Below are 18,089 nucleotides of genomic sequence, written 5' to 3'. Positions count from 1 at the left end.
TAAAGTACTAAGGAGCCTTTGTTATCTGAGATTCCTTGAAAGAGGACACTTAAAATGAATGTCCTTATAATTAAAACCAAATTTAATAGTAATTGTGGAGAAGATGTTTGATGAAATGCTTACTGTATATTAATCAAATATATTAAATATCTGTTTTAGAAACTCATATCATTTATAATAAAAAAATCAGGTTGTAATTATAACTACACACTACTTATTAGTAAAAACAAGGACTGAGTAAAGAATGTTTAGGCTGTAATTTTCCTGACAAAGTTGTATAATTCAAATCCTTTATTCTATGATTGACTCCTTGAGCATGATTATTTAAAAAGACATTAAAAATAGATATTTTTAGGGCTCCATCAATTTTCCAAGGGCCTCTGTCAATTCCTTGATAGACAAGCCATTCTCCTTTGAAGCTCTTGCATTGCCATCATTCCCGCAAATTTTCTCTTCTCCAACAGATAACTGATCCAGCTCTGCTTGGTCCATACTTATCAGTAGCTCTTTGTGTGATTTCTCCACACTATTTTGCATCGCCTCCCAACCATTCCACATCTCTCACAAGAACAGCAAATTCTACTTTTCAACCAGTGTGCATTCTATTTGAGTTGCATGGTCAAATCTTTAACCAAAACTAGAGTGTCATATGTCTCAACCAAAGAACTCCCCAAATGTAACATTCTTTTCCAGAGTACTAGTATTGTAGGACATCTGCTTCTGTTATGATAGCAAAGCATGATTTAAAGTACAGAAATAAATAAATAAGCATAGTTTAACTCGTTTTTGTAGCATTTTATTTTTGGAAGGCAGATTTCCACCACTAGCTATGTCTCAAGATCAACTTGTACGATGGCTTATCTGTGAATTACAGGGAAGCTGTGATATGAGAAGGGGGATGAGTATGAACGTGAGTGACAGATCTGTTATCCTGCCCCAGACCCGCTCTCTGGAAGAGAGGAATTTTAATCCGCTGCATATAGATTCTGAGTCCCTATCTTACTATGCCTGTAATGGAGGCGATTAAAATCACAAAGAATTATAAGTTGTACGAAAGTGAGTGACAGAACCATCTCTTACCTGGAGCATCGGAATCGTCTGGTTTAACAGGTGGAAAGAATTCATGAAAAGTGGTGACTGATTCATCCACTCTTGAGATTTTTCTCTTAATTCTGCCAGCTGCCTCAGAGTTACATTAGACTTAAAGACAAAATAAAAAATACATAAGGTAAAGAAAAACAGATCTTGTTTATTAGTATTTTTCCTATATTTCAAAAAGGCCTCTTGAGGATGTTGTGTTACATAACTTAAAGAAACACTTCTAAGAGGCAAAACATATTGCTAGAAATTTCCCAGATGGTCAAAACTTTTTAAATACCAGCTTTTACAGGTTCAAGATCACTTATAAAATTTCTGGAAAATTTAGGGTTTGCTTCATGTTCAGAGTGAAATTATAGCCAAAATAAAAGCATGTTTTCTGCAGTTCTCACAAGTTGTTCATTTTACAAATGATACCCTCAAATTTACTGCTAAAGAAAACAGCAATGCGGAAGGCTAGAAGGAGAGGATACACTGCTATATTGCTGGTGGAAATAGATGTTACAGCCTTTGTTGGAAAGCAGTCTGACATTACTCATTAAAATAAAATACAATGGCTCTTAATCTTTCAATCATGAACATGCATCTCCCTGAAATAAAAATACCCTTGTGTAAAGTCAAATACCCGAGAGCATTTGTTGCCACCTCGTTTACATTAGCAACAACCAAAAATAAACCCTTGATATAAAATGAACACCCAACAACTGAGGACCGGCTGAGTAAATTCTATGATATGAAAATTTTCAATCTTCAAAAAAGAATGACTTAGGCTATACCTATTGAATTGGAAGAAATTTCCACAAGGTACTGTGGTATGAATAAAAGCAATGCGTTTGAAAGTATTATAATGCAGCCTAATTTTAATAATTCAAACAATGACCAGAGAACTCTGCATATGAATGTATATATCGTTTAATAATTTATAAAGGATGAGAGAAATGTCATAAATTATAAAAAGGCATATCCTTGAATGCTCACATTCATGAGTTTTCATGGAAAGAAGAGCAGAATAAGAAGGGACAAAAAGAGGAGGTGAGAACCAAGCAAAAAGGAAAGAAAAAAAAAAAGACTTCACTAGAAAATAAGCTTGTAATGACTTCATTTATGCAAAATTGTGTAGAAGTATGTAGTCAATATGGCAAATAAGATATTAACATGTATTTCAATAAAAAGAAAGAACATTCTAGAAATCAGTGATGCCCTCATGTTCATTTTTGTAGACATAAAAATAATGTTACATTTACATAAGTTACAGTTTAGCAAACAAGTAATGGTAAAACAGAGATTTGTTTTTACTTTTATTCTCTCATTTTAAAGGTGTTAACTTTATAATTCAAATCATTAAAGTCAATTTTAAAAGTGAGAAGGAAATGCTATTATGGTTGAATCAGATAGATAAGCAATAGTTACTTCTAATAATGTTGTCTTTCTCAACCTTTGTATTTTTTAAAGGATTTTATTTATTATTTTTAGAGAGAGGGAAAAGGAGGGAGAAAGAGAAGGAGAGAAACACCCATGTGCAAGAGAAACATTGATTGGCTACTCCTTGCACTCCCCCACCTGGGGACCAGTCCTGCAACCCAGGCATGTGCCCTGACCAGGACTTGAACCAGCAACCTTTTGGTGCATAGACTGGTGCTCAATCCACTGAGCCACACCAGCCAGGATGAGTCTCTTTATTCTATATAGGATGTTATATTGTACAACCATATATATGAAGTCAAGAATCTATTATTTAGGGATTACTTTTGTTTAAATTAGTTATATAATGCTTCAGTATTATTTTTTCTAGTATTCATTCTTTTTACATGCTTAGAAAGTTAGACAAGAGTTGTTGAAAAACATTCTGCCTTGGGAGATAAGTTGAAAAATCCGAGGCCTTGCTTTCACTAACCTCATAGTCAAGTATCAACATGGTTTGTTTCTCTTCAAAGAGTTACCACCCAATCTACATTGTTTACATAGACAGGTTGTAAGTGGAGAATTATTAACAGTTTCAGAAAGCCAAAGGTAATAGTAGGTAAGATATAAAGAAATCTGAGTCAGAGTAAAATTGGAAGTTGGTTATTTTAAAAATCATTTTAATATGCAAGATAGAAACTTTGATTTATAATGGACAAACCTTTTCCATGATTGCCTTTGTGACTGGAGTATATGGCGCATACAGAATCTTTCCCAACAACATAGGTTTCAAGAAAGCCCAAATCACAGGTCCAGCAGGCATGTTAATGATGTCTTTGTAAAGGGAGAAGCAAAATGGTGCTGGAAAGAAAGTGTAATAAAAAATTTTAGTGTATGTATTTCAAATCTATTTCTAGATGGTAAATTGACACAGATTATTGTTATCACACCCCAAAATAATGCCTTAGCACTATTAACAGATGCGAAGCACCTAATATCTAAGTTAGAAAGCACAGTAACAATTTTATTTTTTTAGGTATAAAAGTTTAACACAACAAACAAGCTCAAAAAAAGTGATGGCATTTTGTCAAGAGGAGTTAAAAGATTGAAATCACATTGCAAAACTGCTTCCAATAGATCCACCTCACCAGCACTTAATTGAGAATGCACACACATCCATACGCGTGTGCATACATATATATACACCAGATACATGAGCTGTTTGATAAATATTTGCTGAATAAATAAAAAGACCAAGAAATGAGTCAATCCAATTGCTGTACTAAAACATCTACATATTACTTGGAAGAGCTCAGCCAACCGTGTTTTACGTTTCAAAGCTCATAGATGAGGTAAATGACTTTGAGGTGCCACTAAAAGCTCACAGTCCTGCTGCGTTCATGGAACTTCTCTTCGCTGGTGCAGATTTCTAGTTCTAGAATGTTAAGAAAAAATACTGACTGAACAGATTTAAAGTGTGTGTTTACGTTCCCTCTTGGCAAGGAAGGCGTAATTAATGATGGACAAATTCTCAGCATTATGGGTAAGTGGCTCGACTTCACGGCAGACTGGTTGCCTGGGCCCCAATCACAACTCTGATTATTTCCAAGTTGGATGACCGTGGCCAGATTCCTCAGTCTCTGTGTACCCCCCGCCCCCTTACTAAGATGAAGATACAGGCATGCGTACCTCATGGGGTCGTGGTGAAGAGTGGGTGAGTTAACATACACAACATGCTTGACATGCGGAAAGGGCGGTATAAATGTTTTCTATTTTTATATTCGGAGAAGATTAATACTTTGTTTATTATAAAAAGCTAAGATAGAGTAGACAATGTTGTTAGGTGATATTACCATGCTGATTTTGAAGTATACTCACTGGCATTTGTGGGAACTCCATATTTTGCAGCAATTTGCTCTTTACTTAATTTGTAAGTCAACAAATCTTCGGTGCGGTTGCCTCTTTGCCTCTGGGAAGAGGGCAGCAAGGCGGTCAAGTATTCGGTGGTGATTCCTTGGGAACACAAGGCTTGGGAGATGGTGCTGAATGATCCCGGGGTTGTGCTCATCCGATTGCTCCTGTACATTGCCTGTGAGAGCAAAATCCACGACTTGTGAACATCGTGTGAGCGACAGATGTTCGTCTAGGAACAAAACCTGACAATACTTAGAGTATTCTTGTAGTTCCCACACTTCACAATTCCTTTGAAACGTGTATCCCAAATGGAAATGCAGACTGTGAAACTTCAATTTAAGCCGGAGAAGAAGAGTTTTCTTGCAGATTTATTTTTGCAGCGTACCTTATTCGTAACAATGTATTATAACTAATCTTAAATACAAGTTGATACGACAGAAGGAATTTTCCAACAAGAACGCCACTGGGTAACTTCCCTACCTGCGTTAGCGGAACGCTCCTGGGCAGGTGCATTTGTCTCAGGGACCTCATTTTGCTGAGCAGCGGGTGTGCGCCGGAAGCCAGCTGGTTGAGGATGCCTTTGAGCTTCATGAAAAGTTCTATCATCTTTTCTACTGGCTTTTGATCTTCCCTGGGAAAAAACACCTAAAAGAAACAGAATAAAAATAGATGATTTATGTGGGGAAACCAGAACCTGTGCACACCATTGGTGAGGATATTAAAAAGGGAAAGCCACTTTGGAAAACACTTTGGAAGTTTATTAAATGGTTAAACACAAATATACCATAAAACCCAGCAGTTCTGTTCCTAGGGATTTGCTGAGAGAAATGACAACAATGTGTCTACACAAAGCCTTGAAGGTCTGCCATAGGCTTGCTCACCAGAGCCGCCAACAGGTGAGAACAATCCACATGAATGGATATAACATATATATATACCCTTAAACTGGAATACTACTTAGCAATGAACAAATAATGAAGTATTTACACAAGCTGCAACATGTATGAAACTCAAAAACATTATACTAAGTGAAAAAAAAACAGACACAAAGACCACGTAGTATATAATACAATTTATGTAAAAGGTCTCAAAAAGGCAAATCTATGGAGACAGAAAGCAGAGTAGAGGTTGCTGGGCGTGAGGTCAGAATGGGAAGTGGCTGCAAATGGACATGGGCTTCTCCTTGGATTGATGGAAATGTTCTAAAATCACATTGTGGTAATAGTTGCACAATTTATTAAAAAAATCATTAAACTGTACACTTGAGTGAACTTTATGGCATATGAATACCTCAATAAACTTGCCAAAAAATGATTTTGAAAGTCAGAAAGGTAAATATCAATTATATAATTCTTCATGTATGCTATTGGTCAAAAAGTCATATAATGTGCTCCTTAGAAGCAGAAAAGCTCTGTCCCAAAGTTCACGTGGTTTATTTAATCCTCATCCTATAAATCCTAATCCCATTTCTGCTGCAGAAAAAATAAACACTAAAAATATTTTAAAATTTTAAAGTTGTTTTATCCTCTTACTCATTTATTTATTATGTGAAAATTAATTGAACGCCTGTTCTGTTTCCAGCACTGGGTGAGGTGATGGGTATACAGTGGTGCTCAAGCTGGCATCCTCCCTCCGATAGAGAGCTTTGGTCTGAGAGGAGAAACAGCTATCAAATAAATGTGAGCTATCAAATAAATGTGACCAAGCGTGGAGGCAGGGAAGCCAGATAAGAGGTCATCACAAAAATATAGATGTGATATAGTAGTGACTCAGAAAAGGATTGATTACAAGTAGTCTTAAAACATTTTCATCCCTTTTGCTATAATTCAACAAAGTAATTCCGTTGGTTGCTTTTGTTTTTTGGTACCAAAAGAGAGAGACACATTTTTCAGTGTTTTTAATAACATGTAAGTATTTTTGACCTACTTTAGAATTGGGTGAACAGAGTGCTTAGTTTTCTTATGTTTCTATTTTTTCTTTCAGTTTTTTATTAAATAAGTACTAATAAAGCATCTACTTATTGCAAGATGAAGTCATTGCTGACTTTACTGAGCTCTAATAATGACCACTTGTTTTATTCCACTGGATAATAATGGTAGCCTCTATCTAAATTGATGAAACACAAATTTTTATTGAAAACACACCAAAAATCTCTTTCTGGTTTACTTGAATAAAATAACTGTTTCTAATCTTTAATTTTATCTTAACAAAATAATGTTTATTACTATCAAAATTATCATAACACTTATACTTCACACATTAGCATAGTATATATTAAATTTATATATTATATACACATCAAATTTAATTCCTGCTCTTAGATACATGAACTGAGAGTTAATGAGTCAGTAATATTCATTTATTCATCTATAAATGTGCAAATTTGCCATATATAATCTCTAAGGTCCCATGTCACTCTAAAATAAAGCTGTATTTTCCACAAGCTATATAAATGGATTTTATTCCTTATAGTATCAGACAGCACACATGTGTAATGGCCTATTTCATACTAAAGTATGAATATCAAGATATTTCACCGGCAGCAACTCGCCTTGTATGTGAAGTTGTAGATGTCTAAGTAGTGTAGCAGAGTGAGTCCAATGAGGTAAGACTGCCGGGATCGCTCTGGAAGAGGCAGGCTGCAGAATTCCTCCATTGCCCTTTCCAGCTTGGGATCGGTCGTATTAGCGTCACACGAATGCAGCCAGAACACACGAGAAATAATCTGCAAGTCGGAGGAAGAAAAACATTTTACCTGTGAGTCCTTTGAGAGCCATCTGTCCATCTTGAGAAATTTTTCTTATACTCTTAGACTCCATTAAAAAAATATGACGTCCTCAGACTCAAATACTTATTTAAAGCACTAATTACTACCAGTAAAGCTGCAGCAAGCCTGCAGTTCACTGGGAGGCTCAAGGAATAAGAAGGGGAAAGAGACAGAGGGATGTACAATTACTTCTTGCTTGAATGCCTAGCTACATGATGGTACTAAGAAAAATAATTGGTTTGGAGTAAATTTCAGAAAAATACTAACTTAACACTCATGGTACCTTTAAAACTCAACCTTAGTTTATTTAAATTGCATTTTATTTTTATAGTCATTCAAAGTTGTAATCTCATCCAGTGAACTCTTGGGCTCAGAACTGAAAGGCAAAAAAAAAAATACCCAGAATCCCACAGTAACGTGAATCAACCTGGGCAGTAATGCAGGTGTGAAAAGTGAGGGTTAAATATGGGAAACAAGATGTCATCTCCACGGCTACCAAGTTGAAATGAAAAGAAAAGCCTATGAAATTCCAGATTACAGAAACTTTTCTCTCTTCCTTTTGAAAGCAATAAAAATGAATTCTCTCCCTTTACTGGCTTTAGTTTATCAAAATGAAGCTGCTCTTCAGAAGCTAAAAGCAGAGTTGCAGAAATTAAATCATAGGATCAAATGAGCAAAAGGTGAGATCAAAGGGAAAAGGTGAAGGAATGCCATTTGCTAGAACCAGAGGAAAAAAAAGTGAAGTCAAAGCAGTTTCCATTGTTGGATTGAGGAAGCGATTAACACGACAAAAGGACATGTAAGTATTTTCCAAAGGCAGCCTTAGAGGCATTTAAAAAACATTATCTAATATTGGAGAATGGCTGGGCTGTGCTTAGAAATGGCACACTCTGTCACATGTAAAATTTGAATGAATGAGGCAGCTCTTTTGGAAAACTTCTATGACACTTGCAGATGACAATGGACTTAGAAAAGAGATGAAAGATAAATGATTGCAAGTAGAAAACCCTATTATCAGCCTAGGAAGAAATGATACTTTCATTTTCACATCCCTAATAATGTATATCACACCTGCAAATGTCCACAAACTTCCTTGGACCATATCTATGTTATATATTGTCTTGTCTAGGGACTCTTACAAAGCGATAAACAAAAACGAGTATTCATTTTTATTTTAGTTTTTACAAATTATAAATGGCCTTCCTGTTTTGTCCCTTAATTAGGTTACTGAAACTTTGGTATCATCATAATAGATATTTATGATGCAAATTTACCTCCGATAAGGTGATTGTGACAGTGAACATAAGGAATTGATGTCACCGCTTATTGAAGGAAACCATCTGGGGGTAAAGAAAAGGAGAGGAACAAGGAGGCAAGAGGAAGGGAAGAAAGACTAGAAGGAAAGGAACAGAAAGTGGTAATTTTCTTGCTTCAGGATTTTTCTTCCATCTTCATTTAAGATCTAGCCCTCTAATTTTATCACTTGCATAGAAACTTCACCAGATTTATATTCAACTACTCAGTGTTTTACCGATAAATGTCCAACAAATATTTAATGCTATTTAGACTTTTAAATACTGGATGTAAGGACAGATGAGCTCCACCCCACCTCAGCCCTGTTGTCAGGGATAGGAATCGCCAGCATGTCGTCGATACTCCTGTTGGACAGGCCTGTCAGTCTCCGCAGCTCTTCCTTCAGTGCTTCCACATTTTTAAACATTTCGATGAACTGTCCTGCAAGGGGGAAAACAAAGAAAGAAAAAAAAAAAACTCACATGTTGATTGTGATATAATTTTTTCAGTTGTACTAAAACAGAGAAACCTTCTAGGCTAACACATATATTCAACACATATTTCTTGCGTCTGGAGCAAATGTCTCCCAGTTCTGGCAAACTTTGCATCCTTAGAATGTACTTCTATCCGATTTAGACTTGTTCCTGGTACAATATCACTAACCTACTGTAACCAATTACGCCACATTCCTTACATGTCTGCAACTCAAGATTCATTCGAAGAAAAAAGGGTTTCCTCAGAGATTCTGATCACATAGTGAACTAAATATATATCTCTCCATTTGATTTAAAATATCACACACATTCAAAATGATTTTTAACCTTGGATTATATAACATTGTCAACTTAGGGCATGGTGTGTTAAATCTACAACACAGGGCCTCAGGGCACAGGGCATTTTCCCATAACTTGGCCCAGCATGCTATAGTTTATAAAGAGTTTTCAAATAGCCCTGGCTGATGTGGATCAGTGGATTGAGCACCAGCCTGCAAGCCAAAGGGTGGCTGGTTTGATTCCCAGTAGGGGCACATGCCTGGGTTGCAGGACAGGCCCCCAATAGGGGGCGTCTGAGAGGCCAACCACACATCAGTGTTTCTCTCCCTCTCTTTCTCCTTTCTTTCCCCTCTCTAAAAATAAATAAATAAATAAAATCTTTTTTTTTTAAATGGAGTTTTCAAATAGAATGTGTTTAACTTCAAACTCTTTTAGGACAGTAATTATAATTACTTCATATCTGGGTCATTTAATGCATAATATTTTGACTTCATTTTGGCAGATGGTGATCTCCATTCTGCAAATACCGTTCAACTTCTTTATGAAGTCTCCCTCATGCAAACACACTGCCTTTATTTTTGGACTCAGTGACCTTCCACTTCAGTGGCTGCCTGTTGTCCGAAATTCTAAGTGCCTTTCTGTTCAGTATTGAGGTATTATGCAAAGAAGAAACATTGCATGATGCATCATGCTCAGAATACTAATAGGAGGTTCTGAATTTCTGTTGAGAGCAGTGCATCTATTTCATTTTTTAAATCGTATTATTCTCACAGAAGTAAATAAATTTCATCCTACCTTTATTGACAGACCATCAAATACACTTTAATATATCAGAGAAACAAAAGGTAACTGGTCTAACTAGTTAAATGTTTGAAGACCTTTTCATTGTGAAATCAAATTTCCCTCTTTCATTCTCTGCTAGCTTTCTGTGTCTTTACTTTAGATGAGTAACCATATTTGAAAGCTTCAGGTTTCTGAGGTGAAAGAGCTGATACGAAGCAGGCTTTGTTGAGAACTTCAAAAAAGGTTTTCTTAAACTGCAGCGTGAGAATCACACACATTCTAATAAGATGGAATTTAAAATATGGACAGGGACACACCTGGTTTTTCAGAAGTGTCTGCACTGTGATTGACATGCAGTGTGGCTTCTATGGCTGGTATTAATTGTGTAATATTTTCCAAGTAATTCATTTGCAATGCCTGTTCTAGAAACCTGGAACAGAACAGAAGAGGAAATTGAACTCAGCATTTCAATAATTTGAGAAGGGATTTCATCAAGGAAGAAGACAGTGGAAAAACATACCGATCCATATTTAAATTAATTTTGATCGGATCCCCAGTCAGCAGATCTTTCAGTTTTTTGGAGATGATGTTGTTGTACAGTAAGCTGGTTGCTATGTCAGTGCTGAGCTCTGCTGCCTCCAGAAGTTGCACATGAAGCGCACTCTCTTCACACAGGTTTCTGAAGTTCATATCAGAGAGCGGGCACAGTTTCTCTACCGAACTGAAGGTTTCAGGTTCACAAAGGAGTTCTGTCAAGTGCCGAAGTTGAGACACCTTTCCAAAGGGGGAAAAGAGTGGCAAATCAACGTTACATTATTCTAAATACTTAGCAGTTGATAATAAGCACAACTGATTTACTTGAAAAAATTCATTCATGTGTTTAGTGAGCTGGCATTCGGCAACAGGGTTACCCTGAAGCCCTCTTTTCTGTCAGGTGAGGTTATTATTCTCTTAAGAATGTTAAAGGGGACCAAATATTTGGTGACAGAAGACGGTTTGACTTTGGATGGTAAACACCCATTGCAATATACAGATCATGTATAACAGAAATGTACATTTGAAACCTATATAATATGATCCTGCTGACCAATGCCGCCCTAATAAATTTTCAAAAGCTAAGTTAATTTTTTAAATTTTATAAAACTTTTAGACCTATCAGACATATCTTTCCCAACTGTACTCATACCTTATAGATGCAAAGTTTAAAAAGATTTCATTTAATTTTATCTATTTAAATCACAAACACTTAAACTAATTTTATATTTTAGTTTATGTATTAGTCATGGGTAAGGGAAGATAGCAAAGCACGTTTGGTATGGAACTTCAAAACAGTCCATCTTCCTCACACCCATTAAGATGGATACTGTTTTTAAAAATGCCTCCAAACAACACAAAAACTAAAATAGAAAATAGCAAATGTTGACAAGGATATGGAGCAATTGGAACACTTGTACACCATTGGTGGGAAGGTGAAATCATGCAGCCACTATGGAAAACAATAGGGTGGTTCCTCAAAGAACTAAAAATAGAATTATTATACAATCTACTTTACACAAAAGTAAAAGAAAAGAAAAGAAAGTGCACTATAACTAGACCAGATGGACTTGTATCTGTTAACACCAATATACCTAATATACACAACACCTAATATATATACACAGTATACCTAAAAGTATTGGAAGTTGAATTTTAAATAGCTATTTGTTGATGGCAGCATTATTCACAACAGTCAACAGGGGGAAGCAACCCAAGTGTCCACAGGCAGATGAATGAATGAACAGAATGTGGTATACACACAAAATAGAATACCATTCAGGAAAGAAATTCTGACACATGCTACCACATGGATGAGCATTGGGGGCATTATGCCAAGTGGAGTAAGCCAGTCACAAAAAGGTAAATACAGATGATGCTACTTATTATATAAGTTACCTAGAGTAGTAAAATTCATAGTGACTGAAAACAGAAGTGTGGGTTTCCAGGGACTAGTGGGGAGAGATGGGTGTGGAGCTGTTGTTTAATAGATTTTAGTTTTATAAGATGAAAAGTCCTGGAGACTGGTTGCACAGTGATGCGGAGGCATTCAGCAAGACTGAACTTCACAGTTAAAATAGTTAAGACTTCACAGTTAAAACGGTTAAGACACAAATTTTATGTTATGTATATTTTACCACAATTTAAAAAAGAATAATTGACAGGAAAAAGTTAAAAAACTTTTTTAAACTGCAGCCTGGGAATCAGACACATTATAGTAAGACTGCATTTAAAATTTAAAATATGGATGCGGGCACACCTGGCTTTTCAGAAGTGTCCACGTTGTGGCTAGCATTATCTTCTACACTCTTATCTATCGAGGAAAACTAGGTGCATTTATCAGTTCTGTGGAACAAACGTGTTTCAAAAGGGCTTAAAATTCCACATGTGAGGAAGAGGAGAAAATGGAAATAAACTAATTCTGTCGCCTATACTCTCCGAGGTTCAGTATGCTCAGTGTGTTTTGAGGATGGATTTCCTAGTCATACTTCCCGAAGAAAAAAGTCATGCATCTCTGGGAAGTCCAGGTCTACTGTGCTTGGAAGCTACCCCCGAGCTGTTCCTCCTAAGAAGTCAAATAATTTGGAGCACCATCTAAAATGGCAAGTGTATGTATCACTCACTGCAGTTCAGTTGCCAATCAGAAGTTGCATTTTGATGGAAATGAATTATTTTATGATACAGGTGAATGTTTGGAATGTTTCTTTCTATAGATCAAATGGGAAACGCACAAGACCATGTCTTTGATGAGAGGTTTAGAGTAACTACCTGCAGGCAGTAGCAATTAAACACCAATCACCTTACATAGCAAATATTATTGGCTTGTTTTCAACTCTATTTAATATTCTAATTGATTTCCAGGTTTGAGCTATCTAAAATGGACTCACATATATTAAAATTCTACTTACTAGTTTTAGTGCTGAAAGAAATTTCCACTATTTGGTAGATCTAACCATTTACCAGCTGTAACTACATGTTTGCCACTCTGTTCCTTCAACTTTTCCCAGTGTAGGCATGATTAAAGTTCTAATGAACAGAGCCAAGCCTTCTTGTCACATCCTCCAGTGACTTTTATTTTAGTGATTTCTTAAATAAAAGGATAAATACTGGTAGCCCAATATATTTGTTTTAATTGAGACTTCGAGGATGTAGTAAATTTGAATGACTTTTACTCCTCAGTAGAGATCCAGCTATATTTTTTATTGCAAATTTGGCATACATGTATGAGAAACCAGTAAAAGTCCATACAGCATAATCTTGGCTTGGTAAGATAAAAGTAATAGAAGTGAAATGCAAATCTTGCCATGCCATTGAGGTAGATTTGGTTCTCTGAAATAATAATCTAATTCAGGGTCAATATTGTGGAAGGCACTGAGAGGTGCATCTAGCAAGGAGCTTCATGACACCCATTTAATATTTATCAATTTGTTCATATGTGTATTAGAATGTTAGTGCTATATGGGTCATTAGTAATCAACATAAATTCAGGGAATTATAATCCTGTCTTTAAACATATATGTCAAGTCCAGACTGAAGGTTTGTCAGAGCCTCACATAGAGCCCCTCTCTCCTTTATCACCAACCTGGTCCACATAGTTAGTAAAGACTCAGGCCTCACTGGAACAATGACTGTAACTAATTCCATCTCTGGCTGCAACTACATTTCCCAGTACTTATGGTTCCCACATGCATCTGAATCAGAATTGTAAGTGACATGATGGTGTACACATCAGAATACTGTTAAGCATAAAAATTATAAAACAGAAACACTCCTGGTCCCTTGAGGGTACTATTTAAAAATGTAAAAGTGTTAACAATAAACATATTGTATTGTGAATATTTCTTCCCAGCATAGGGAATATCTACTTCATTTGTAGTTCCCCAATCATATTACACTTCCACGAAAGCAACTGGAAAGAAAAAGGAATAAAATAGACAGTGAAGGACAGAGAGGACACAAAAGTTCTAGAGTAGAATGTTATAGCTAGAACAGAGGGGTGGGAACAAGGGAAAAGCCACCAATGAATAACAGTCATTTGACATTTTGGAAGGTCTAAACCTTCTTAGGAATACCATGAGTAAAGTTTTTGGGCCTGGCTGGTGTAGCTCAGTGGATTGAGCACAGGCTGTGAACCAAAGCATCACAGGTTCGATTCCCAATCAGGGTACATGCCTGGGTTGCAGGCCATGGCCCCCAGCAACCGCACATTGATGTTTCTCTCTCTCTTTCTCCCTCCCTTCCCTCTCTAAAAATAAATAAATAAAATCTTTAAAAAAGTAAATAAATAAAGTTTTTGAATGGCTGGCCTTGACTGTCACAATCAGAGTCCTAATTACTAGGGAGGGCAAACAGGGGAATAAAAGCATCTCTTATTGTAAAACTCTAGGATAGTTTGTCCTCATTCTTTCAATAATATGTACTGGATATTTTCCATGTGTCGCACTCTGTGTCAGGTGCTGAGGATATAACAGTAAAGGGACAGACTTAGCAACATTCCTCATGGAGCTTGTAGTCTTGGGATAAATGGGTTGTCAGTGGCAAATAGCAGCCATGCTTTTATAAATGAAAATGCATTTTCTATCCAAGGGACAAAATTGTAATTTGTTTCCATCTTGGTGGCTTCTAGAAATTTTTTCTTAATATAACCCTCTAGGGGAACAGTATATTAAAAATGTAGATGCTGTTTTATATTATTCTTAGCTCCATTCCCATTCCATTAAAGTAAATGATTGAGAATGCTTTCTTTCTATTTCTCTAGCATAAATTGTACACTGCTCAGTTACTTTGCAAGTTGAAAAATACATTGAGTAGTTGCCCACATAACACAATTACATGGTCAAGGCTCGACTTTAACGCTTATTCATGCATTCAGAAGTCAAGTCTTAAGCTCCCACTATGTGCTAGGGGCTTTAGAGATGCAGATGCATAATTTAATCAGAGTTTATACTCTAGTAAGGGAAATAGACCTTATATATACAGAAAATTATAGTGCTAAGTAATAAGTTCCAAAAGCCAGAAATCTCTGTTGTCAGAATCTCTTCCTCACACTTCACACCCCACTGCCTGCCACCATTTCCTGTTAACTCAGCCTTGTACAGCACCCTTGAAAGTGTCTCTCCCTTCTAATTCTCTGCCATTGGCATAGTGCACACTCTCAATTTTTGCTTAGGTTACTTCAGATATCACCTATTTGGCTTTCCTCCAACCTATCCTCCACAATTCTCCCAGAGAGATCCCTTTCTAAAAGGCAGTTATCACCCTAAAATTCACAACTTTTTCAGGATCAGGTTCAAACTCCTTGGCTACACACAAAGCAGTCTTTGGGATCTGCGCTCAGGTTCTGCACATCCCCCTTTCCTGCCTCTCCCACAGGCACCTTCTGCTTAGGCTGGACACATGACACCAGGTAGCCTGTATCTGTCCTTCAGGCTTACACCACTGTCATCTTACAAATGTAGGTCCCTATGTCTGGAAGGCAGGACCGTAACTGAATTCTACACAGTCCTGCAAGACTCCAAGTAAGCATTACCTCCTCTGTGACATTTTTTTCCCTCCACCTCCATCCCTTGCAGCCTGACTTTGATATCCCTCCTCCCTGCACAGAATCCTGCCCTTCCACATACCACAGCACTTATCTCACCGTGTTACAATTACTGGTCTGCCTTTCCAAGTTCTCCAATTGATGATAAGAATTTTGAAGAAATAGATTAGTATTATGGGAGTACAGATGATAGACTGAATGAAAGAATGGATAAATGCTATGTGCACACAAAGTCATTATCCTGGCCAAGAAACAGGAAGACAGGTGATATTCTAATATCGCTGGGATGACAAACTTGTCCTTGAAGGATGAGTAGATATTCTTCAGATAAATGCATAACTTCCTTCTCATTTGCACAAATTAAGGTAGTGCTAAATGGAGTACATTAAAAATGTTGATTTGTGTAGAAGACTTAGGACTACCATGTAGGTAGTCTAACTGGCACATATATTTGTAATATTCATGGGCATGTGATTTGGATGCCTGCTTAATGTCGACTCCACAGCAAGTCATCTCGCATGCCCTGAATAAACAAGGTCTAATTTTACTTTATCCCTGGCTACATAAATCAGATTAAACTGCTGTTCTTACCAGGAAAACTGCCTTCAAAATTTAATAGGGCTATTTAAGAAATGAAGTGAATTTCATGACAACCTGCATACTATATGCATGAGCTAAACAAAGAATAATATGCAAATAAACACGAACTTATCCAAACTTCAGAGTTTTCATTTTTTTCTTGCTTTCTCCCCTTTCCTCAATACCATAAAATTTAATATGAATTATTAGTTTCTTCTCATAGTGACAATAATAAAAATAAAGTGAGTCAACTTCTGAGATTTTTTCAGCACACTGTAAAGTCTAAAACATCATGAGCTTTTGAAGTCAGATTTTATAGTTTAGAAAACTAAAGACAACTCAAATTAGAAATAATATTATGAATCCTTTTTCAAGTCATGAAGCTTCATGAGATGACTATATTTTTAGTCATTCCTTTATGTATATGCACACTGTAACTCGGCTCTTATGGGTCATTTCATGCAGACACATCCACCAATTAAAAACAAAATATCTTAACACCTGCACACTTCTGTCACCAATTCCCAGCATGAATCTAGAGTCCAAATAAGACCAATATTTACGAAGACAGAGATTTAAAACTTAAACTAAATCCATCTTGCCGAAGTGTTGACATTTATGTTTTTCTTTCAGGGCTTACTTTTGATTTCAGGACTTCAGGAAGTGAAGGAAAGTAATCCTCATAGGAACCATTTTGAAGAATGTATTTTTTAAATTGAATTGTAGACTGCAAGAGTCTTAAATTTTCTGTAAAAAAAGGGAAGAAAAGTTACCTTATGGGAATTGCAAGGTCATTTAGGAAACCAATTTGAAAGATACCTTTCTCCTAATTTATTACTTTTTCTACAATAACAGCTTAGTTCAGTCTAAACATAAAACAAATGAAAATTTAACTTTTTCTTGAACCATGGAGACTACAGAGTTCATTATTTTAAAAATATTCACATAGCCTGCTTTGAGACAAAAATATTTCTAGCAAAGGTGCTAAAGAATTTTGGCTCTCTGTGAATTGAAAATGTTTTTATTTATGACTTTTGGATCTACTATTAAGTTTAAGTGTATATGGGCAAACAGGTTATATAATCACTGTCACACAAATACACCCTTACAACCTTAATTAATTCATGCCCACTAAACGGAGACCATATTAATTATTTGTTGGGCTATTTGCTTGCCATTAAGTTTCAAAAACAGTTTTGCTGTAGATAAGTAAATACTTATCTCCTATGAAATGTGAAAACATAGATATTTTCTCTTTAAAAGAAAAGAAACCTTTGATTAAATGCAAATTTTTATGGTTGCCCATGTAGGAAGAAAACTGAAAATAAAGTGTGTAACAGTAGGAGGCACAAATAGTCTGCCACAAAGATCCCTTTGTGCACATAATTTACATCTGCTTTTGGAAGTCTTTATTCTCATTCTTCATTATTTTTTGACAACTAAAATGACTAAGGGCACAGAAAATGTATGAAAGGTTGGATGAACCCCTTATGACTCTGGACCTTTGGAAAGTTTGTCCAGGGGGCCAGGTTGTACTAGCAATAGCAAGGGAAGTAATATTATAATAATATGATTATATATTCCTTTGATATGTCAAATCACCAAACTGAAACCGATGCATATGGAAACTAAGATTTTATTTTATTTTAATTTTTTAAAATTTAAAAAATTTTATTTATTTTTTTAAAGAGGGAAAAGGGAGGGAGAAAGAGAGGGAGAGAAACATCAATATGTGGTTGCCTTTCACGTGGGCCCCACTGGGGACCTGGCCTGCAACCCAGGCATGTGCCCTGACTGGGAGTTGAACCGACGACTTTTTGGTTCTCAGCCTGCCCTCAATCCACTGAGCTACTCAGTCAAGGTGGAAACTAAGATTTTAAAATTTTCTTTCCTTTTTAAGCAAATG

General features: G+C 36.2%; 1 protein-coding gene across 1 annotated transcript in view; it reads right to left on the bottom strand.

Moving 5' to 3' along the window:
• Positions 1-18,089, bottom strand: part of ABCA12 (ATP binding cassette subfamily A member 12) — a 167,053-nt gene that overhangs the window by 64,219 nt on the left and 84,745 nt on the right. The window contains exons 11-19 of the mRNA XM_036022884.1: positions 16,824-16,930; positions 10,550-10,803; positions 10,347-10,459; positions 8,790-8,914; positions 6,965-7,138; positions 4,894-5,058; positions 4,378-4,588; positions 3,221-3,360; positions 1,081-1,200 (exon numbers count right to left, since the gene is read on the bottom strand). Of these exons, the coding sequence (XP_035878777.1) occupies positions 1,081-1,200; positions 3,221-3,360; positions 4,378-4,588; positions 4,894-5,058; positions 6,965-7,138; positions 8,790-8,914; positions 10,347-10,459; positions 10,550-10,803; positions 16,824-16,930 (1,409 nt within the window). The remainder of the gene's footprint in view (positions 1-1,080; positions 1,201-3,220; positions 3,361-4,377; positions 4,589-4,893; positions 5,059-6,964; positions 7,139-8,789; positions 8,915-10,346; positions 10,460-10,549; positions 10,804-16,823; positions 16,931-18,089) is intronic.

This window comes from Phyllostomus discolor, chromosome 4 (genome assembly GCF_004126475.2).
Source record: "Phyllostomus discolor isolate MPI-MPIP mPhyDis1 chromosome 4, mPhyDis1.pri.v3, whole genome shotgun sequence".
NCBI classification, from domain to species: domain Eukaryota; kingdom Metazoa; phylum Chordata; class Mammalia; order Chiroptera; family Phyllostomidae; genus Phyllostomus; species Phyllostomus discolor.
This window is presented reverse-complemented; position numbering and strand designations above follow the sequence as displayed.